Source organism: Neoarius graeffei, chromosome 6 (assembly GCF_027579695.1).
Source record: "Neoarius graeffei isolate fNeoGra1 chromosome 6, fNeoGra1.pri, whole genome shotgun sequence".
NCBI classification, from domain to species: Eukaryota; Metazoa; Chordata; class Actinopteri; order Siluriformes; family Ariidae; genus Neoarius; species Neoarius graeffei.
In genome coordinates, this window is record NC_083574.1 from 7,193,473 (window position 1) to 7,218,088 (window position 24,616).

The 24,616-nt window shown below is 39.8% G+C and overlaps 1 protein-coding gene across 1 annotated transcript in view; it reads right to left on the reverse strand.

Moving 5' to 3' along the window:
• Positions 1 to 228: 228 nt before the first annotated feature.
• The window catches only part of LOC132887360 (RNA-binding Raly-like protein), a 238,875-nt gene continuing 214,487 nt past the window's right edge, over positions 229 to 24,616 (reverse strand). Inside the window, exons 6-7 of the mRNA XM_060922829.1 lie at positions 11,752 to 11,906; positions 229 to 283 (exon numbers count right to left, since the gene is read on the reverse strand). Of these exons, the coding sequence (XP_060778812.1) occupies positions 245 to 283; positions 11,752 to 11,906 (194 nt within the window). The 3' untranslated portion in view covers positions 229 to 244. The remainder of the gene's footprint in view (positions 284 to 11,751; positions 11,907 to 24,616) is intronic.

Genomic DNA, 24,616 nt, shown 5'->3' on the forward strand with positions numbered 1-24,616 from the left:
ATAGTGGACTTGACTCAAAATTTTTTTAATGACTTGGACTTGACTCGGGGGACTCGAGACTGGACTCAGACTCAAGGTTTAGTGACTTGACTACAACACTGGTATCCTACCAGAGCAATGACAAGATGCAAGAAATTTTCTTGAGAAACAACTACGTGTGTGTGTGTGTGTGTGTGTGTGTGTGTGTGTACACATATAAACAATTTTTTTCACTCATATTTCATTACCTGAGCTCTTTGCCTCTTTACATTTCATCCTCCATGTCAGAGTTGTGATGATTCATCTGAAGTAAAGAGAAACACATCGACTCTTTACTACAAGCACCAACACTCCAACATGCAGCTTCAATATGTTCATCGTGATCCTAAAGAGAACACAGTGCACTACAGATTGCTCCAGATCAATGAGATGCGAGTCACCGTCACAGTGTTCGATCTCAGATCAGTCATTTTCCCAGCAGCACTGCATAATAATGACTGCAAATGAAGTCACGCTGGGATGACGGAGAGAGACGAGTCAGCGCTTGCTGAGTCTCTCCTCTCTAACATATGGGCTCTTGCTAAGAAAGACTGTGCTCTCATCATTTATAGAGGAGCACAACCAGCCCGGAAAACAGCTTGAAAAACAACAAGCACTCTTAGCTGGAGGAAATGAGAAATGTTGCACTACCTAATTACTGTACATAGGGGTGTACTTGAAGAATATCTGGTTTGATTCTTGGTGCAGAAATGACAAAACAGCACTGGTTTCATCGTCACACTCTCTTAGAACCTGATACTGTAGGGATTTAGTCGTAATACTGCGAACACTGCAGTGATCATTTAAAATAAAACCAAATAAATGTGGCTCATTATTTATTCATGAACCGCAATGATTTGATGAAGTCAAAGGTCGTTTGGCTCTTGTTTTGGGCTCGAGGATTTCAGCTGATACCCTGTGCAACAGAATTTCTTTCCAGAGGTGAGAAAATGGATCATTTCTTTGCTGTGAAGCAGAAATTATTCTACATTCACTGGATATGAGCAATCGCATGCTCTGATTGGCTACTCTACTACTAGGCGATCAGCTCATATACCGTGAGTAGAGAAAAACAAAATGGCGGAGAATGTTGCTGAACAAACCGAGGACGAAATAAAAATTCTACTCAAAAGCAAAACCACAAAAAAATACAAAAAAGCAACAAAATATGGGATTAAAGTATTTGATGATAAGAACTTATCTTTTTTTATTTTTTCAAGAATTATTATTATTATCGCATTTTTCACAAATTGCTCCTGTCATTTCGCCGATTTGTTTACATTCTAAGGGGAAATCGTTTTGTCGGATGTTTCGTATGAAGTTTTTATTTATTGAATTTGCAAAAAAATAAAAATGCTCTGTTTCTCAAAATCCAGTGAATGTGGACAGAATAAAACAGTTATTCCACTCAATCTCGTCGTACATGGATTATAGCCGACTTGGTGCTATGTGCCTCATCAGCCATCAGCTCACGTATGACTTGATTTCATGGAATAACTGTTAAATATGATAAGTAGAACCAAACTAAATGTCAGAAATCAACTCGGGAAAGAAATGCGAGAGAGAGAGAGAGAGAGTATGAAAGAGGAACAGAGTGCTCTTTAAAGTTACTTGAAAATATCTTGAATTCATTGAACTCAGGTATGCTTAGAAAAGACGATCTTTGGGATGGTCAAGGGATCTTTCACCATGGGTGAACAGTTCTAGTTCTACTTGGAACGTTTGGTCTGAAGTCCATGGTTCTTTTAATGGTTCCTCTAGAAGTGAAAAGAAAGGAACGGTTTTAAAAAGCGTTTCTAAAAGTGTGCTTTAATCTGCCATTCATATATTTATGGTCATTAACTGGGGAAGAAAACACGATGCAGTGAATTGTGGGTGCCAATATTTACACTCACAGACCAGAGTTCAGCTGATATTTTGTAACTTGAGGAATTTGATCGATGCTCATTTATGTGATCAGAGCTGAAATGGAAGTGTTAACTATGTGTAAAATTATGGAATTATGGATACCTAGTGATATATGTAAATTAAGAAAGAAAAAATTTAAGTGAAAGTTATGAAAAATACTTTTTGAATTTTTATTCAGAGAAGATAGCTATGTTGATGTCCTTTCAATTGCAGACAGATTAAATTTGAAATTAAAAAATATAGCCACAAGCAGCGATGAAGGGCCCGAGTACCTCCGGTATACCAAATCTGGCATGAATCCAACAAACTGCCTAGGAAGAGAACGTCAAAATGTAACATGTCAAAACACACAAAACCAAAAATACCTCACTTCCTGTTGAGTCTGGCTAATACAATGTACATTACAGTGTTTGTCTTTGGGCACTCCACACACCTACGTACCAAATTTGACACAGATAGGTGAAACTATAAACCAGGCAAAAGTCTCAATGACATGTGGAGGTGCTACGGGGTCCCCTGGACACACCCGGGGCCAAGGCTCTATCCCATACCCCTCTTCCACCAAATCAGTTCCAGGGCTGGTTCGGGGCCAGTGCTGGTGCTGGTTCACAACTCGTTCAACTTGCGAGCCAGCTGAGAACCAGTTTGCTTTTCCATAGCTCGCGGTGCGAAGGGAAGCCATGCCATTACGTCACTGTATACGTCAGTTACGTCGCTACGTTTGCATAAACCTTGGCGCGAATATCGAAGCAAAAACAACACGGAAGAAGTAGCAGCAGCAACAACAACAATAATAATGGATGACTTTGCGTTTGTACAGCTGCTGCTTCTCGTTGCTTAAAAATGGCGATCTTTCGCGGTCTTGTTATTGTTGTTGGTCTTAACAACTCCGCCCCCCCACTGATGTAAGCGGTTCTTTCCTCTGGCCCAGCAGAGAGTTGGTGCTAGCCTGGAACCGGTTTTTCTGGCCCCAGAGCCAGTTCTTTGTCAGTGGAAACAGAAAACCCGGTTCCAAACTAAGCACTGGCCCCGAACCAGCCCTGGAACTGCTTTGGTGGAAAAGGGGCACCTGAGTAGCAGTGGCCAGGACTGATGTGTGTACCAAATTTCATGAGTTTTCAGCCATGGGAACCACCTCAAAAATGGCCAAGTCTTGCAGAAAAAGAATAATAATAATAAGAACCCTTAGGAAAACTTTGCAGCACCCTCTGGTGCAGTGCCCTCTGGTGGACACCGGAGGCCCTGCACCTCCAGTGCTTTGCCCTAATGATAAATTATAAATGCTTCAGATTTTTCATTTCTTTAACAATATAATTTAATTTTAGCTCTTAGTTATAATTATTTTCTTTTCCTTTTTATAATTATTTCTTTTCTGTGTAATATATCACTTGTCATCTAAATTACTTAGTTGACTATTTGCGTGACGGTGTTAACTTGCAATTATCATTTTTATTTTCTTATAATAAACTTGAACTTAACTGTTAACTTCACATTTATTTTCTGAACAAGCATGAAGCCGTAGCTATGCTAACTTCCTGTGTTGCAATACTCAAGCTTATGAAGTAAACAGTAGAATATTTGCTTTCCTTTCATTTGGATATCATCATATAAGATGAAATTATATTTTTTAAATATACTCTCGTGGTTTTATGTTATGGCATAATTAACAGAAAACCCCCTAGATCTGATTTATTTTATTTTACACTCTAAAAAATAATGGGGCCAGTACCGGTTCTTCAGGGCGATGCCATAGAAGAACCTTTTTCAGGGCTTCAAAGAACCGTTCATGCAACAGTTCTTTAAAGAACCATTTAAACCATTTGTTTGAGCAGTGAAGACAGATTTGTGTAAACATAGCCTATGTACATTGACCAGCAAATGGTAAGAGAATGCCAGGCTCTGAAGAACCATTTCCAATGTGAAGAACCTTTCGCATAATGTAATGGTTCATCACAGAGTTTTGACTCTCCATGGAACCATCCAGAGATTTGAAGAACCACTGAAGCACCTTTATTTTTTAGAGTGTACTCACCTGACTTTTTTTTCACATTTAAAGGAAGGTCCTTGATTTAAAGTGGTTTGTTCGAGAGACTATAAAAAAATCTCCTTGTCCATCACCTCAACTCAAGAAACACCTGGCGACTTTTATAAAGTGTATGCAGAAGATCAGTAAATCTTCTGCATGTGCGCAACACGAGTCTGAACACTTGGACCTGTCTTCTGCCAGCTCTGAATGTTATTTTAAGTTCGTTTCTTAAGACAAGGATTTTTTAAGGTGCTATTGTTGACAGTTTCGGCGGGAATCTTCCGCCTTCTTCAAAACAGTCACCAGATGTCGAGTGGTGACGTGCCTTATCAGCTGATGTTATGCTACGGAGGCGTGAACGTCCCACCCAATTTGACAGGTAGAGAGGGATTTGCAATGGGGGACCCGCTATCTGCCACTCTATGCAACTTTTTTATGGAGGATCTGGAAACCCGAGCCATAGAAACAGCACCGGACGACTGCAAACCCATTTTCTGGAAAAGATCCCTTAGCAAAAAGTAGTATACTTAAAGTTCATTTTATTAAGTATGCTTCAGTATAAGTATAGCAAGTATACTACAGACCATGTACTTTTAGTGTACTAGAAAGTATACAAATTTAATACTTTTTTGGACTAAATTGGAACATTTCAAGTTTATAAAAGTATACTTTAAAGTTCATTTTAAGTTTGCAAAAGTACACTTTAAAGTATACAAGAAGTACACTCATCTATATATTAGGTATATCCCTCTTGCATGCTTAAAGTATACCACAAGTACACTTATCGATATACTTCTTTTTTGGGGCTTTTTTCACCTTTAATGGATAGGACAGTGTAGAGACAGGAAATGAGCAGGAAATTACCTTGGGTTGGAATCAAACCCAGGTCCCCAGATTTATGGTATGGCGCTTTAGTTGACTGAGCCACAACACCCCTTAGTTACATACTTCAAGTCCCTATTTTTAGTTTATTATTGTATACTTTAAGTATACTGTTATAAACGTTGGTTATTTCACTAGTTTACTTGTTATACTTTAAGTTTGCTTGGCATATTACTTGTAGCTTACTATTTATATACTGGAAATATACTCCTTAATGTATTCTTAAAGTTTACTCATACTGTATGTACACAAGAGTGTGATGCATTTACAAAATCACAAGACAGAATGTTGAAAACAAGTTTGATATATTTTCAAACATTTCAAAAATAAAGACCTATGAAATCAAGTCCTTCCTTACTGGAGAAATTGATCAATAAAGTCAAGTCAAAAGTTTTTCTGTTTTTGTGTATGATTTTAAGGTACATAAAGATAATGCAATTGAGCACACATACTATATACTGTAAAGTTTTAAACTCCAGCATTATATTATATTAATATATAAATTAAATGTTAAGCATGAGTCAATGACTTGACCTTATTATGCACTTGGAGCAAGATATACTAAGTATTAGTACTTTGTGGCAGAAAAACGTGAAAAGTATACTAAAGTATACGTTTTAGTATTAAAGTATAAGTCTTAGTATTAATGTACTTAGTCTTAGACTTTTACTTATACTTTTCAGTATAAGCCAAGTATACTTCACTATACTATTCTTAAGTATATAAAATATAGTTTATAAAAAGTCAACTTCAAGTATACTTCTGCAGTTTTAGTAAAAAATAAGTATACTCATAGTACACTTGAATAAACTTCTTTTTGCTAAGGGATACGTTGATGACATTCTTGAAATAACCAAAACAGGCCACACACAACAACTCACGGATCATCTAAACTCCATAGACAAGACAGGTAAAATCAAATTCACACACGAAGAGGAAACGGACAAGACAATAGCTTTTTTGGACCTAAAAATACACCACACAGAAGAAGGTAACATTAGAATTACAACATACAGAAAACCTACACACACTGACAGCGGCACGGGAAGACATTGTCGGCAGGGGGTGCTGTGACGTGACCTGGGACATTTTTTTGAAGGGGGGTCTGGGGGTCCTCCCCCAGAAAATTTTGTATTTCTTAGATGCAATTTCCTGCATTTTAACCAATCAGGCGTCCGAAATCCTTTTAAGCTTGCAATTGCAATATTTCGTTAAACTGCCTACTACTTATAGGCCGAATCCGTAAAAACGCCGTTTTTTTTTTGAGTGATGACGGAAGAATCTGAAGCCTGTCTGTCAATGACAATTCTCAGTTAACACGATTACGAAGGACAGGTTATTTTAGAAGCAGAAGCGCACAGCTGTGGTTTAACAGTCGCAGGTTTTACATCTGCTCTAGATAAACTGAAGGAGACGCGGATTCCACCCGATTACAGCCTTACATACCCAGATCCAGTCAAGCGAGTGTGCATTTCAAATACAGTAGTTAGTCGCACGCACACACACACACACACACACACACACATGAAACAGAACAACACTCTCGCTGGAACAACACAAACACCATGGTTCTCTCAATCAACAGACCGAAATCCATGAACCCACTCATCCTACTACTATGGGTTAGTGACAGGATAACTTGACAGAACAGCGGTGCAGATGTGCAGATCAGACAAGACAGAAGACGTTGCGCATGCGTGCAGACATAGCGGAGACATTTATGCGTCACCGTATTGAGGTATTTCACTCACGTGACCAAGTCATGTGATGCTGCCATTTTGGACGGCACGGCTCGAATCAGTTTGAATGCGAGGAAGGCGACAAACGAAAAACATAAAAGAAAAAGGAGCGAGATGCAGAAAACACCTTCACTATCCAGCGACGTAGGGCATTTACAGGGCGAGCAGAGGGAGAGGTATTTGCAAAAATTGAGGTTAGCAGGCTTAGAGAACAACGTTTACCTGCTTCCACCAGGACTGTTCACTGACAGCTAAGATTTGTTCACATTTTCATTTACTTTCGGTCCTCAGGATAAACAAAATGTTATTAAATGTCATTGAAATAACTTCTTAGTCTGTTGAGACATGGCCCGTTATAAGTTTTTCCTTTACTGTATTTACTAGTTTACTGAGTGCACTCCGGGGCTGGCCGGGGCTAGCTAGCGCTCCGGGGCTGGCCGGGGCTAGCTAGCGCTCCGGGGCTGGCCGGGGCTAGCTAGCGCTCCGGGGCTAGCTAGTGCTCCGGGGCTGGCCGGCGCTAGCTAGAGCTCCGGGGCTGGCCGGGGCTAGCTAGCGCTCCGGGGCTGGCCGGGGCTAGCTAGCGCTCCGGGGCTGGCCGGGGCTAGCTAGCGCTCCGGGGCTGGCCGGGGCTAGCTAGCGCTCCGGGGCTGGCCGGGGCTAGCTAGCGCTCCGGGGCTGGCCGGCGCTAGCTAGCGCTCCGGGGCTGGCCGGCGCTAGCTAGCGCTCCGGGGCTGGCCGGGGCTAGCTAGCGCTCCGGGGCTGGCCGGGGCTAGCTAGCGCTCCGGGGCTGGCCGGGGCTAGCTAGCGCTCCGGGGCTGGCTGGCTCAGTAAACTAGTAAATACAGTAAAGGAAAAACTTGAGACTGAAAGGTTTTAACAGTCATCCAAATGACTGAAGGTAAACGTTGCTACAGCAACATACTAGGTACTATGATGTTGACATTAGCTAGCTTGCCGTCCAAAACGGCGGACACCGGGGCGTCACGTGACCCTGTGACGTCAGGTGAAATACCTCAATAGACACAGATTTCCTCCTTGAAAATGGTCGTGTGAGTCAACTTCAAAGCACAATGCTAGCAACACCTGCACTTGTTCAAGGCATACCAAATAGGCTCAAGTGAACACGACACAGCGGGCAAAATTAATAACCAAATGGCCTTACCTTAAAACGCTGTCTTGATCATATGACTTCTCGCAATTATTCCACTTAAATCCACACGGTTCTCTTCTGAGACATAGTAACTATTAAGTATCAACTAACTAACTAACTAACTAACTAACTAACTAACTAACTAACTAACTAACTAACTAACTAACTAACTAACTAACTAACTAACTAACTCTTACTCTTCTCTACAGACAGTCGACTCGTACTCGCTTCCTGTTGTAATTTCGCACGCTGAAAAGCTGAACATCAACGTCACGACAAAAAAAATTCTGATGGTCCACTAGGCTACATATTAAGTTATAAGTTTTAATTAAATCCTTTTTTAAATAACTAAAATGTAGCCCTCATCATCCTACATCTAAAACATGACATATAAAATCAGCAGAGCCAAATGAAAACAAATAAATAAACAAATATATTTTCACATAAGTTTTGTTTTATGTTCATGTCAGTTTTGAGGGTCCACCACCAGGGGGTGCTGCCGCACCCCCCGCACCCCCGGTTCCCGCGCCGGTGCACACTGACCAATATCTTCTCTGGACATCTGAACATCCCATCGCACACAAAATGTCAGTAATCAGAACACTATACGACCGAACACAAAACATCACGGAGGAGAAAGACAGACAGGAGGAGGAACAACACATCCAACAGGCATTAAAAAACTGCCAATCTCCACTGTGGGCAATCCGAAAAGGGAAATTACAGACACAAATAAAGGAAAAAAACAAACAAACAAGAAAAAACACCGAAAAAACAAACCGGGGTTTTGTCACACTACCATACATAAAAGGAGTTACAGAACGCATCCAACGATCCATGAGGAAATACCACATCAACACCCCGGTCAAACCATACAAGAACCTCCGACAGCTGCTAGTTCACCCCAAAGACAAAATAAAACTGGACAATAAATGCAACGTCATCTATGAAATCCCTTGCCGTTCATGTAATAAAGTCTATATTGGTGAAACAGGCAGATGCTTCCATACTCGTAGGAAAGAACACCAAATAGAATGTGAAAAAGAAACAACAAAAAGACTCACAAGATCCGAAAAAGAAAAAGCAAACCAAGAAAACTTAAAATCAGCCATTTCAGACCACTGCAAACGACAAAATCATATAATGAATTGGGAAGAGGCCAGAGTCATTCGCGCTGAAGAAAATAGATTCCAGCGTTGGATTTTAGAGGCAGTGGAGATACGCAAGCGGGCGCAGAGGACGATGAACCGGGATGAGGGAGCATACGCGCTGTCACACACCTGGAGCGCAGTCCTGGAGGAGCGACCTGACAGCAGGAGGCGTGGACTACTTGTCAAATTGGGCGGGACATTCACGCCTCCGTAGCGTAACATCAGCTGATAAGGCACGTCACCACTCGACATCTGGTGACTGTTTTGAAGAAGGCGGAAGATTCTCGCCGAAACTGTCAACAAGGTAGCACCTTAAAAAAAATCCTTATCTTAAGAAACGAACTTAACCTTCATCTGGACCCCGCACCTATATGTTTGTTTGCCATTTTAAAAATATGTGACATACTGCCTCACCGTTTTATGAATTTGTCGGAATTTATGTCTTAATTAAAACACTAAAGCACCGGAAGATCAGCTTTTTGCATTGTGAAGGTATAATTAATTTGTTACTGGGGTCCAACCGGACCCCAGAGTAAAGTTTATCTGTCTTTCATTTTATAATTGAATAGCACACTGAAAGTTAACTTCTTTTATGTTCCATAATGAAACTACCAAGGCATTCCTTCTTGGGGTCCGTGTGGACCCCACTGCTGCAATAAGCACAGGCTGCAAAACAAAAGCCCTAAATTATTTTACAATTACTTTTTTGTTTTAAATTCTGTAAGAAAAGACCTAAGTTGTAATCCAGAATGTTTTACAGCTGCATGAGCTGCAAAAATCATGTATATAATGCCAATTTTTTTTGTGGCGCTATAATTTGCTACATGTATGCTAGTTATTGCAATATTATTGCAATGTTATTGCATTTATAATACATCATTGATATTCAGCCATAGTGGATTTTGTTCTTCAATAAAGTTATGTCTGTTTGCTGCATTGAATTGGTTCTTACTGCATTGATTTCAAGGTATTCCCTCCTGGGGTCCATACGGACCCCGCCTGGTAGTTTGTGTATGTAAAATTGGCTGGTAGGATGAAGGTTAAGTGTGTTCTTTATGCCTTGGGCCCTTTAGTGTATTGCTGTTATTAATACAAGATGTTCTGAACAAAACTTATCTGGTGATTTTGTCTTTATAAGCTTTAATTTTAAAGAAAAGTATTGGGGTCCAAACGGACCCCACATGGTAAGATTAAGGTGTAAAATAGCATGGTAGGATGAGGGTTAAAATAGCTTTAATAGTTAGACATAATGAACTTCCACTACACAGCTCTGAATGTGTTTATATGTTTTTAAGGAACAGTACTTTTACCAGAGTGGAAATTTTAATATGAAAGTAATTGCTGGTTGTCGATGTGAGGAGGCTGATGGTTCATTTCTACTGCATTTCACATCCGTGAAATAAAAGCATTACCTAGTGAGGTTAAAAAAAAAAAAAGAAGAAGAAGCTCTTGGTAATATTAACAAAGCGGCAGAGTAATTGTGGCTTTGCTTTTGTGCGCAGGACACACAGAAGGGGGCTAAACATACTTCATTTGTCACTGCCACCAGGTAGAGGACCAAAGTAATTACACATAATTGTACTGTGGCTTCTAGAATAATAGTTGTGCCTATAAATAGTTGTCGCTATATAAGGCTCTGGAAAGGCTTGACAGCAAAAGTGCTCTCTGTACTGGCTTTTCTTCCCAGTAAGTACCTTAACCATGCTTTTGTGTGCGAGTGTGTGTGTGTGTTTAACCAGAGGTGGCTACAATCTAAGTACGAAAGAAAAAAATGTGCTAGCTTAGTGGAAATTTGTGCTTCAACAAGCAAATCTGCCTCATGAGTCAAACTAATAACGGTGTGATTAGATGACTTTTCTGTTTGTTTGTGAGGTGGAGAGAAGATGATATATTTACTGAGGATAAAATCTTCACTGCGAATTATTTCACCGTGAGACTTCCATGTTTTGGCTGTTTTAGCTGGAGAATCTTGTCTGTCAGAACCAGGCATAGTTTTGCATTTAACGCATTTATCAGCTGTCACTGAGATTCGCCACGTTCATGTTCCGCATTATGCTTATCTCATTTCTCTAACGTTCTCAACAATGATAAACTGGCACACACGCACACACACACACTAGGGTTGTGTGTGTGTTGCCCCCTAAAAATGAAAAGTTCCTCCGATCATGATGCATTTTTGTTTTTATGTTCCTTTTGCTAAGAAAACACACTGGGTGAAATATTTTGACAAAGTTTAATGGTGGCACCAGGAGCTCAAAGTTATGGAAAAAGCTGCTATTTTATGACTTTTATGACAAAATTTCGATCACTTTTCATGAAACATTATGGCACCTTATAGAGTATACCAAATATCTTAGATCCACATTTTTAGTACATATTCTAAATATATTATCAAGCACAGTTTGAGTTTTAGCTGTTCATTGAATCATTGTTCAACTACTTTTAAACAATACAAATGTATTATGAATCACATTAACGCTTCTCAATCCCTTGCAAAGGTTCTTAACATGATCTCTGGCTCACAAGAAATCAATAAATGGAGTCCAACATTGTGATTCAAACCTTATGCGAAAACATAAAATAAGCGTTTTTTGGCAAAAAAAAAAAAAAAAAAAATGAACCTCATGGTGCCACCATTAGACTTTTGAGTATGGTCAAAAAAATTTTACAGGATGTCTTTATTGGTGAAAAGGAACACCCAAACAAAAATGCATCAGATTTTATGAAAGTGAGGGCAACTGATGCACCCTAACACACACATGCATCGTCCTCTTTAATTCCACTGATTACAGTTTGGTTATCTTTAGAGACACAGAAGCAGGTTATATGAGTCAGAGTGACCTACAGAGTGAATTTGGATAAACTAAAGCTCGTCACCATGTGCGGCTCATCATCGCTAGCCTCTCCCAGCTCAGGAGTGTCTCTCCGGGCGCATCGGCGTGGGCTGGGGGTTCTGGGAGATCCCTCTCGACTGCTGGTTGATGGATGGTATGGAGAACCTCCTACGCTTCCATCATGAGAAAATGGAGAACCTGCAACACACAAAGACACATCGAAGCCTAAACAGGTAGCCCAGGAGTAATAGGGTTATACCCGGAACAAATTAGTAACAAGCTGAAAATTTCAGAATATGTTCAGAATACCTTTAGGAATAACATACTAAAAGTCCCCGGAAATCCCCCTTGTGCTCTCTGAGAAATTCAAGATGGCGTCCAAAATGGCCACCAAATGGAGATCTGCCCATATCTCAGGCCCAAAACAAAATATTAATGCAATTAAAAGGTCAGAATATATGTTTTGTAGAGTAGGAAAGTAAATTCCAACATGTGTGTATTAATTACATTGTGTATTAACATTATATAATAACAATGTACACATTATTATAACAGTATATTTGTGTATAATGTGTTCGCTTGCCATGTCTGGTTAGATTATCATATTTTTGGCACTGGGAGTTTCACTAAAACCAAAAACATCATGAACTCCAAAACATTACCTTCAATCCATTATAACAATTTATTTACATATATTGTTCATTATAACAAGAAGCTAATCCAACACAATAAATCATGGCGTGTTAAAAGGTCATGCTGAGTTCAGTCATTTTTAAAAGGTCATGCTGAGTTTAGTCATTTTTTGTCCGAACACACTGGCATTGCTAGTAGTAAAGACTGGCGCTAGAAACTCAAAGATTAATTTTTTTCCACCCTTAAACAAGCTTGAATGAATTCCCTACTTCATTGATGGTACAACAAAGGTCCAAGCATTACAACTGAGGCACTGAGAAGTGTTTAAGTCTACTCATTGTTTATAAGCAAGAGCTTTTATTGAGGCAGACCTTTTTGTCATGAAAGTCGCCGGAATGTTGAAGAAGTGTACTGAAACAGCTTGCCATTGTAGTTTTAGAAGATAGAGTTCTCAAACTTAATTTCCCTTTAATAGTTTATCAAAGCTTAAAGATGCACTAAATATTAAGGAAATTGATGTCTAATTGTTGCCTTGCATTATGTTCATGTATGTAGGTAGCCTACTAAGCTAATCTGTCAATCATGCCAACCATCAAATTCCATGTAATTTCCACATTAATCACCTTGTAATCTTGGTTAATTTTAATTTTAACAGTGTGACAATGGTGAATTTGCATTGCTTGTATGAGAGAACATATAATTTAACATTTTAATTGCATTTATATTATGTTTTATCCCTGAGATATTGAAAAATCTCCAATTGGCGGCCATTTTGGACGCCATCTTGAATTTCTCAGAGAGCACGAGGTGGATTCCCGGGGACTTTTAGTACGTTATTCCTAAGGGTATTCTGAACATATTCTGAAAACTTCAGCTTGTTACTAATTTGTTCCGGGTTGGACTCAATTTTGAGCTAATGCTCTTGGGCTAAGGGTGTAATGCTAAAATACTGAAATGCTCCTTAAGTAGGAAAGGTTTGCACTCTGTACAGTTTCAGAATGGAAAAAACAAAATAAATTTAATTTGTTTATTCCGGTGGGTCCAGAACCAGTGCCAGGAACACTCAGCATGAGGCAGGAATACAACCTGAATGGGAAACAGTCCATTGTAGGGCACCGTTCAAATGCACATTCACACCTAGCATGTTTTTAGGTGTTTGGAGGAACCGTTAGGGAGAACTGAGGCAACACTACCTGCTGTACCATCCTATAGACAAAACCAACAGAACATATCCAAGAACTTGGGCCGAGGATCCAAAAGCTGCTCAGAAGATATGAAAGACGTTGCCAAGGCACTTTCTGGAACCTTTAACTCCTATGATCCTGTTTGCTTTCCTATCAGTATCTCATCATATACAGTGGATATAAAAAGTGTACACACCCCGTTATAGGCTTTTCTGATGCAAAAAAATGAGACCACGATAAATAATTTCAAAACTTTTCCCTCCTTTAATGTGACCTATAACCTGTACAATTCAATTGAAAAACAAACAAATCTGTTTGGGGAAAAACATTTTAAAAAAAAAGTACAATAAGCTGGTTGCATAAGTGTGCACACCCTTAAACTAATACTTTGTTGAAGCACCTTTTGATTTAATTACAGCATTCAGTCTTTTTGGGTCGGACTTAGCAATATCTGCCCACTCTTCCTTGCAAAAGCGCTCCAAATCTGTCAGATTGCGAGGGCGTCTCTTGTGCACAGCCCTCTTCAGGTCACCCCACAGATTTTCAATTGGATTTAGGTCTGGGCTCTGGCTGGGCCGTTCCAAAACTTTTTCGGGGTCATTGTCGTGCTGAAAGATGAAATTCCTCTTCATCTTCAGCTTTCTAGCAGACACCTGAAGGTTTTGGGCCAAAATTGGCTGGTATTTAGAACTGTTCATAATTCCCTCCACCTTGACTAAAGCCCCTGTTCCAGCTGAAGAAAAACAAGCTCAAAACATGATGCTGCCACCACCATGCTTCACCGTGGGGATGGTGTTCTTTTGGTGATGCGCAGTGTTGTTTTTGGACCAAACATACCTTTTGGAATTGTGGCCAAAAAGTTCAACCTTGGTTTTATCAGATCATAAAACATTTTCCCACATGCTTTTGGGAGAGTTTATGTTTTTTTTTTTTTTTGCAAAATTTAGCCGGGTCTGGATGTTTTTCTTTGACCCTACCTCATAGTCCAGACATATGGAGAATACGTGAGATTGTTTTCACATGTCGTACACAACCAGTACTTGCCAGAAATTCCTGCAGCTCCTTCAGTGTTGCTGTAGGCCTCTCGGCAGCCTCCCTGACCAGTTTTCGTCTTGTCTTTTCATCAATTTTGGAGGGACGTCCAGTTCTCGGTAATGTCACTGTTGTCCCATATTTTCTCCACTTCTTGATGACGGTCTTCACTGTGCTCCATGGGATATCTAATGCCATGGAAATGTTTTTGTACCCTTCTCCTGGCTGATATTTTTTAACAATGAGATCCCTTTGATGCTTTGTAAGCTCTCTGTGAACCCTGGCTTTTGCTGGAGGATGCAACTGAGTAAATGTCTGAACTTTATTTGGGGTTAATCAGAGTCATTTTAATGGATGGCAGGTGTGAACCCAAAAAGACTGAATGCTGTAATTAAATCAACAAAGTATTAGCTTAAGGGTGTGCACACTTATGCAACCAGCTTATTGTACGTTTTTTATTTTTAATGTTTTCCCCCTGAACAGATTTGTTTGTTTTTCAATTGAATTGTACAGGTTATAGGTCACATTAAAGGTGGAAAAGTTTTGAAATTATTTATTGTGGTCTCATTTTTTTTAACATCAGAAAAACCTATCATTTTAACGGGGTGTGCATACTTTTTATATCCACTGTACTATATGACAACTTTTAGCAGAGTTTTACACACGGAGTGGAGCCCCATACTTAAGAGAATACATCGAACTGATTGTTGATGGCTTGACCATGTGATGTCCGTCTGTACATGTACCACCACAGGGAACCTGATCATAAGTGCAAGGCAATGTATCTCATAAACACGTGACCACTAGACAATGAGATTTGTATCTTCATTTACATCGATGGGTTTTTATCCAACACTTTTTTTTTTAAACAACATGGGATTATTTTCTAACACATTTTATAGAAAATATTGACAGCATCTCATCTCATTATCTCTAGCCGCTTTATCCTGTTCTACAGGGTCGCAGGCAAGCTGGAGCCTATCCCAGCTGACTACGGGCGAAAGGCGGGGTACACCCTGGACAAGTCGCCAGGTCATCACAGGGCTGAGACAACCATTCACACCTACGGTCAATTTAGAGTCACCAGTTAACCTAACCTGCATATAAACTCCACACAGAAAGGTCCTCGCCGGCCACGGGGCTCGAACCCGGACCTTCTTGCTGTGAGGCGACAGAGCTAACCACTACACCACCGTGCCGCCCCACATTCACAACAATTTCATATAAAACTACGGTAGTTAAAACAGTTTTATGAGTCCACTCACTTGTTGGACAGTTGACAGTTTCTGTCATGTAAGGGCGAGAGATATTGGATGGATGGATGGATGGATGGATGGATGGATGGATGGATGTTCACTTTGACTCGATAGTAACGACACGATATATAATATTTTAATTATATTTTGAAACTATTCTATGGCCCATTTACATTGGTCACTCATTTACGCCTACCATCAGGAGAATCCACAAGCATCTCTTTTAATGTCAATACTCTGTATATTTTTTACATTGTGAATCACTGTGGAAATGATATACTTTATGTTTTAAACTATCAAAAGGTTTTGTAATTTACTTCAAGTGCCACCAAGTATTACTCTTCAGCATTTCAGTAGTCTTAAATCGGTTCATAATGATTCCACCAGAACGAGACGGCACTCTCTGAAGTAAACCTTCATAAAGCCACAAAGCTGACGGCCAAATATTGCTTTTTCATCTGCTAAAAAATCAATATATCATACTGAAAAAAAACAGCATTATCTTTGTCTTTCATCATCACTATGTTTGAATTTAAGCCGTAGAGATTTGGAGTGTTTTTTTTTTTCTTCTGGTAAACTGACAGAGAAATCTTTCAGCGCTGAAGCTCTTCAGGGCACGAACGTTACTGACTCAGACACATTGATCGCTCATCATCAGCAGAGCTGCAATTAAAGCAGGGATGGATTAGACAGAAAAATGAAGAAAAATAGTGAAGACAAAAGAGGAAAGAGAGTCAGAGAAACTGAGCTGTCCGTCAGAGATTAGAGAAAGACTAAAGAGACAGTTGAAATATAAATGAATATGAATAAACACAAATGCACATGTGGACCAGTTCCACAAACTGACTCTTATTTCTCACCACCTCAGATCAATGATTTAATTAACAGATCGTTAGCGATTGTTTTTCGTGCCTTAAACTCAGCTATTTATCTTAAAGCGTATTATTCAGCAACTTCAATTAATTATTGAGTAACTACGGTGTAATTAATAGGCATGGTGAGCATGAGGAAGGTAAATGTGGACTCGCTGACAGCTCCTTTAATGTTTAAGATGTTAAATGAGATTTTTATGCGCATTTGACATAGAACAGAAATCAAAGTCTCATTATCTCATTATCTCTAGCCGCTTTATCCTGTTCTACAGGGTCGCAGGCAAGCTGGAGCCTATCCCGTAGTCAGCTGGGATAGGCTCCAGGATAGCCTGCGACTAGTTGGAGACACAACGACTGCGATAAAATATGCGAATTAGTGACAATTTTCACTTGGAATCACACTGAATTGATATTCGCATATTTTACCGCAATTGTTGTGTCTCCAATTAGTCGCAGGCTGTCACAGCCCAGTGAGATACTGGCTCTCACTTCCTGTCTCAACTCACACTTCCTGTCTCATGGAAACTGACTTGAGAAGGGTTCGTGACGGCTTTGCGACACCAGCGATGCATTTGCGGCTATTTTGAAAGAAATTTTGTCGCACGAATTTTTTGAACATGTTCAAAATTTCAGCGACGAAGGAGCGACACTTTGCGACTCATGCGAGGAAATTGAGAAGCCCCGAGAATGTTTCAAGACACTTTTGAAACTCTCTCGCGAATGACGTTCGCAATTTGTCACAAGCTGTTGCAGCCCAGTGAGATACTACCCTTAGCGGTTTTATCAGAAGTGAAATAGCTGGTGGTCTAAATGGCTGCCGTAGTGCAAACAACTAGCAATAATTTATCAGAGTATGCTCGTAATCTAGAAGCCACTGCTCGCTTTAAATATCTCATCTCATCTCATTATCTCTAGCCGCTTTATCCTGTTCTACAGGGTCGCAGGCAAGCTGGAGCCTATCCCGTAGTCAGCTGGGATAGGCTCCAGGATAGCCTGCGACTAGTTGGAGACACAACGACTGCGATAAAATATGCGAATTAGTGACAATTTTCACTTGGAATCACACTGAATTGATATTCGCATATTTTACCGCAATTGTTGTGTCTCCAATTAGTCGCAGGCTGTCGCAGCCCAGTGAGATACTGGCTCGCACTTCCTGTCTCAACTCGCACTTCCTGTCTCATGGAAACTGACTTGAGAAGGGTTCGTGACAGCTTTGCGACACCAGCGATGCATTTGCGGCTATTTTAAAAGAAATTTTGTCACACGAATTTTTTGAACATGTTCAAAATTTCAGCGACGAAGGAGCGACACTTTGCGACTCATGCGAGGAAATTGAGAAGCCCCGAGAATGTTTCAAGACACTTTTGAAACTCTCTCGCGAATGACGTTCGCAATTTGTCACAAGCTGTTGCAGCCCAGTGAGATACTACCCTTAGCGGTTTTATCAGAAGTGAAATAGCTGGTGGTCTAAACGGCTGCCGTAGTGCCGTAATTTATCAGAGTACGCTCGTAATCTAGAAGCCACTGCTCACTTTAGATATATTCAGAAGATTGCTATGTGCAATGGAATCGACCCCGACAGTCTGGGAAAGAAGGATTTGTCATACGATCTCGAAAACCACCCTTCAGTCGAGTTCCCCGACATCTCAAACTATCTGGTGTTGCAGACGTCCTTCTACACCGCAAAACAGATGAAAGCGTGGAAGAGTATGGAGGCTTACAACTTTTTTGTACGTGGCTGGGTAAAGGACCTCGTTATCAAGTTGCTGCCCAATGAATCCTGGATTGTTTTTGCCTGTGTAAGTATGTTTTTTTAAAGCTTTTCATTCGCGTCTTTACAACGAAGCGCTGCAAGTTGAAGTGTAAACAAGCAACAGTTCACTTGATTCTCACTTGTGTTGGCTCTTATCTTTCAGCTAAATCATTCACAAAGATCACCAGAAACCCCTTTAAAAACCTGGATCTTAGTTAAACAAGACGGAGAAGAAGTGATCACGGCGCATTGTAACTGTACGGCTGGGGAAGAATTTTGTCGCGACCTTCATGCATATGGACTTTGTGAAGAGTGAGAGGTAAACAAAGAAACGGCTGAGGACTTTAGCGCTTTGTGAATAAAAAAAGTACCGTAAAATAACAACACATAACAAGAAAAGTACTTGGAAAACACTAAGGACAGAGCTGAGAGGGAAATATAAACCTTTCACCAAGTGATCACTGCAAACTCGAGCATGCTTCGACTCGGCTCCCTTCAATTTCAGTGAGCGGTTCAAAAGCCACCTTTCTCAATGTCTTTTTGTGAAATCCTGTGTTCGTTCACCCTTTTTTATGAGTTCACTGGGAACCCTGAAGAAACGTTTATCAGTTTCATGGTTTGATTGATTCAAACAACGCAAGCATAAGGCATTTTTCATGCGATCAATACACCTTCTCCGTACAAACGCTTTGTCAACTGATCTTTGGTAGACCACCAGCTAAAGTTTTGAATAACTAATGAAGCGGATGTGACGTCACATGAAACCCAGCAATATGTCACTCGTGAGGAAATCGATGAATTATTTTGATAAATTTGGGGACTTTTTGTTGGTGAAGGTGTCTATGTAATAAAAAGAAAATCACACATTGGCTTGAAGATATGAAGTTTATCTTGTCATGTTGAAAAACTCACATTTTTCATACGAAATACATCGCGGATCTGCACGACATATTTCCCGATATTTCACTCTGATGACATCACTCCCAGTGTTTTCCTGCTGACTAGACGCACGTTGTCAAAATGGCAAACCAGTTCAAAATTAAAATTCTTTTGATTACTGTAACTTGCATGTTTGTTTTTTGTGGATGTGTCCAGGGCCGGAGTGGGCCCTGTTTTCAGTCCGGGAGTTTAATTCACATTCAGGCCACTTTGAAATGGAGGAGGAATTTGAGTACATTAAAAAAGATAAAACAAATAACTGTTCTTTCACAATGCTTTTTATTTGTTTTAAATTCAGGTAAACTTCACTTCACTTCAACAATATAGGTTCTCGCGTGCATTTGAACCAATGCTTGTGCATTACATGCCGCACACGCCTCGAAAATAATGGCAAATCAACAATGCTGGCGTACTCAGCAACCGGCAGATAAAGCGTGAGGGCGCATTAGGCAACTCAAAAATGGTTAAATGAAATGTAGGCTAAAGCAAGTGTTCGATTCTGCTTAGAATATTGGCATATGCATACACCTCTTCTAAGTTATATATTTAACAACAATTATTTAACATCAAATATGACTTCTAGGCCTATGTGTTCATAACCACAATGTGCGCACGCCTGTGGAAATGCACGGTGTGACAGCGAGATGAAATAGGCTGGATGAGGAAATAACGCGCAACAGCACATTTGGGACCTGTTCATCTAAAATTGTTAATAACTGGGATGTAAAGCAATGTCCGGTTCTTCTTAGAATTAAGACATGCACCACATCTATACCGTGTAAATTGCGAGATTTCACATGACATCAAAAAGCTGAATTGAAATCGCAAACTATCGACACATTATAGGCCTAGCATAGACTGATAAAATCGACAGACAGGGTTATCATACTCCATATCTTTCGTAACCTACCAGCTGGTCTTGAGAACATATCTGTCAATTTGGCACATTTTGCTGCCACCTCCTTCCTTTTTTTAAGCTTCGCCCTTTCGGTTCCACCTGGCCTCTTTCTGCCCTCCATCACTGACGCGCGCTGTTTCGCGCCAATGTTGTTTAAGTTCCCCGCAATACAGAGGAGGAGTCTTGGACCAAACCAACTGCAATAGAGGGAAGGGGAGAATTTCCTTATTTGGTAGCGCCTATTTAATCTGCTGCGATGCTGTCGGCGTCTGGGCTGCCATGTGAAAATGCAGAGTGCAGTTGAATTGATGATTAATGCAAGAATAAGATCAGTGACCAAAATTAGTGAAAATTATTTTCCCCATGCTCCAAGCAGGCCACCATTGATGGTTTGGGCTGGGGATGGTCCCGGCTAAATATAGGGCCACCCCGGCATTGGATGTGTCCATATAATATAAAGAAAATTACACGATGATGAAGATATGAAGTTTATCTTCTGGTGTTGAAAATATTTTCACTCGTTCACTTCACTCACTCGTGAATATGTTCAGCACTCAAAGATAAACTTCACATCTTCATGCAACTGTGTAATATCCTCTGTATATGGACTCAAAAAAACCTTTTCAGCTACAGTTCGTTACTTTAATAATAATAATAATAATAATAATAATAATAATAATAATAATCTTATATATTTGAGGTGGCACGGTGGTGTCGTGGTTAGCATTGTTGCCTCACAGTAAAAAGGTTCTGGGTTTTAGCCCCGTGGCCGACAGGGGCCTTTCTTTCTGTGTAGAGTCTGCACATTCTCCCCGTGTCCGCGTGGGTTTCCTCCGGGTGCTCCGGTTTCCCCCACAGTCCAAAGACATGCAGGTTAGGCTAATTAGTGACTCTAAATTGACCGTAGGTGTGAATGTGAGTGTGAATGGTTGTGTGTCTCTATGTGTCAGTTCTGCGATGATCTGGCGACTTGTCCAGGGTGTACCCCGCCTTTCGCCCGTAGTCAGCTGGGATAGGCTCCAGCTCGCCCACGACCCTGCACAGGATAGGTGGTTATGAATAATGGATGGATGGATGGATGGATATATGTTTGAATTTAATAAAATAAGGTTTGATGTGGTTTAATTTGAGACAAATTAAGATGTCAGAAAAGGTACAGAAACAGCACAAATCTCACCTTAAACCTTTATTTTCCATTCAGATTATTACGAATTCACAAAACATCACCCCAATTAACAAAATCAGCCTCATTTATGATATAAAGGAAGTTATAATCCTCTGTTGAAGATACAGCCTGCCAGTTATATGAGACTGCAACGCATCGTAAGTGGCAGGATTTTGTGAGTGTAATGGAAATCTGATACAGAACATGGTCATGTGTATATTTATCATAAAGGATTGGGTAAACATATTGATCTGTATGTACAATACATTTATGAACACACATATGTAGGAGACATACCATTACATAGCACAAATATAACCATTTTATCAGTCTTTACCAAGGGAGCCAATGATTCTTGAGCTGACTGTATGCATAAAACATACAGAGTACCACAGTTAGTGTTTACTAATTTCCTTTTTTTTAATTATATGAAATTCTGACTATTTAGGTACAGAAAGTTTCATACTCAGAACAGGTGGTTTCTTGCTTTTTATAACAGCAACAAATAATTTTTATTATCAAATCTAGTGATTAAATTTATTAGGAATAATATTCGCAATAAATATTTTTTTCTGTCATGCGAGGTTCTGTGTTAACAGTATCTTTGGTTGCTAAGCAACATAGCGGGCAAAGATTAGGGGGATCTATGGACAGAATAGTGGTTGTTATGTTTCAGTTTTATTGGTCTAAAACCCTGTGAAATGGTCAGATGTTTTTGTATATCGAAATAAAACTCTGCCAAAATGAAAGTGTTCACAGAGAAAACACTGTTGTTGGGTGTTGACTTTAGCTGCAAAGCTAAAAGTAACATGTCTACATTAACGTACGGGCCAGTGATCATTTTACTTCAATTCAATGATCTGTATGTTGATATGATATGTACCGTATTTTTCGGACTATAAGTCGCACTTTTTTTTCATGGTTCGGCTGGCAATGCGACTTATACTCCGGTGCGACGTATATATGTTTTTTTTTTTTTTTTCACCGCGGAATAACTGGAGCTGATGCTGAGTCTGACGACAGCCACGCAGAAGAAGAGGAAACGGCGCTTCATCTGCCGCTGGAGGCAGAGTTGTTCAGAAGCGACACCGAGGATGAGGAATTCAATGGATTTGCTGATTTGGAGTGAAATCATCAGCTTGATAAACTTGATTGACCTGTGTTTTATTATTAATGATAGGCCTATAGTTATTTAAATAAGTTATGTAGTGATTTTAGGCAGTGCTTAATTTGTGAAGTGGGAGGTCCCGGAACGCAGGAGGTGGGTGGGTCCGGCGACTCAAAAAAAAAAAAAAAGGCGGGGGATGGTTAACTATAACTTAAAGCACATGCGCTTATTGTGTGTGTAAAATAATAATAATAATAATAATAATAATAATAATAATAATAATAATATCAGACATTATGATCTTAGAAAACGCTTTAGTGACAAACAGTTACAGACAGTAATATGTCGTGATATTATATTATAAAATAATTTTTATTAGTCTATATATTAAATTATATATTACATTTATCTTCTAAAATAACAGACTGTACTCATCACAACCGGTTTATTTCACCATTGGAGATCAGATCACACAAGACATGAGTTAAATGACTCATTTTAAGGATTTAAGTAGGGGATTTAAAAGCGGTTTTTTTTGTTTTGTTTTTTTTCACTAGACGGTTGTTTTTACTACCGTACCTGTCTTTGGAGATGATATACCTATAGCCTACTTGACCTCTGATTTGATGAAATAAAATTCGACAAAAATGAAGAATGACACTCCTCGATGATGACTACAGCTTTAATAACACAGATGAAAGAGCCATGGGGCGATAATAAGCCCTACCGGTAAAAATATTCTAAAAGCAAACTGATTAATGCATCAGTAATAGGCTACTAATATTAGTTATAATAATAATAATATAGGCTATTAGTAATAACGATAGTGATAGTATTAAAGATAGTAGTAGATATTTAAAATAATCAGACTAGGCTACTTACAGGGCAAAGGGCGCGTCATCACTGCTCAGCTGTTCGTTTATTAAATAAACAATGCAGTCGCGCAGTAACCACGCGCTGCTTATCAGATACAATCACAGATTCTATGGATAGAATAACCCTTCAAAAAAGTGCGACTTATAGTCCGGTGCGACGTATATATGTTTTTTTCGTCTTCATAATGCATTTTTTGGCTGATGCGACTTAAACTTCGGAGCGACGTATAGTCCGGAAAATACGGTAATCATATTTGAAAATATCCTATTTTAAACTTGATATATTTTTGTAGTGAAAAACATTCATATATGACAGTATACATAAAGGATATCACGAGTGATATCTTCGTGCCACTATGTAATGCTCTTTATATTATATGGACACATCGACAAAAGCAAAACAAAATATGTGTTAATCAAAAGAATTTTAGGGCAATTCTTCAGCAGAGAGGCCAAAATTATGAAATGATGTTGCCCTGTGTCCGAAATCGCTCCCTACTCATTATATAGGGCACTATATAGTGGGGACGCCATTTTGGAGTGCTGTCCGAAACCTTAGTGAGGATTATTTACACCCTATATTGAGGTATTTCACTCACGTGACCAAGTCATGTGATGCTGCCATTTTGGACGGCACGGCTCGAATCAGTTTGAATGCGAGGAAGGCGACAAACGAAAAACATAAAAGAAAAAGGAGCGAGATGCAGAAAACACCTTCACTATCCAGCGACGTAGGGCATTTACAGGGCGAGCAGAGGGAGAGGTATTTGCAAAAATTGAGGTTAGCAGGCTTAGAGAACGATGTTTACCTGCTTCCACCAGGACTGTTCACTGACGTACGGAAGTACACGAAGCCCTCGTCTTTACCTGACTTCGGCCCACATGATCTGTATACCTATGTCGTTAAAAACCCATCGCCATACACAGGTATTGATCTGAAAGCGTATAAGAGTTTGGATGCCTACAAATATTTTGTGTCAGGCTGGGTAACATGCCTACATCAGCGGGTCGTCCCCGGAGCCGGTGGTCGCCATCTTATTACAGCTAAGGTTTGTTCACATTTTCATTTACTTTCGGTCCTCAGGATAAACAAAATGTTATTAAATGTCATTGAAATAACTTCTTAGTCTGTTGAGACATGGCCCGTTATAAATTTGCTGTTACCAGGCAATGACCAAGAACTGTATTAT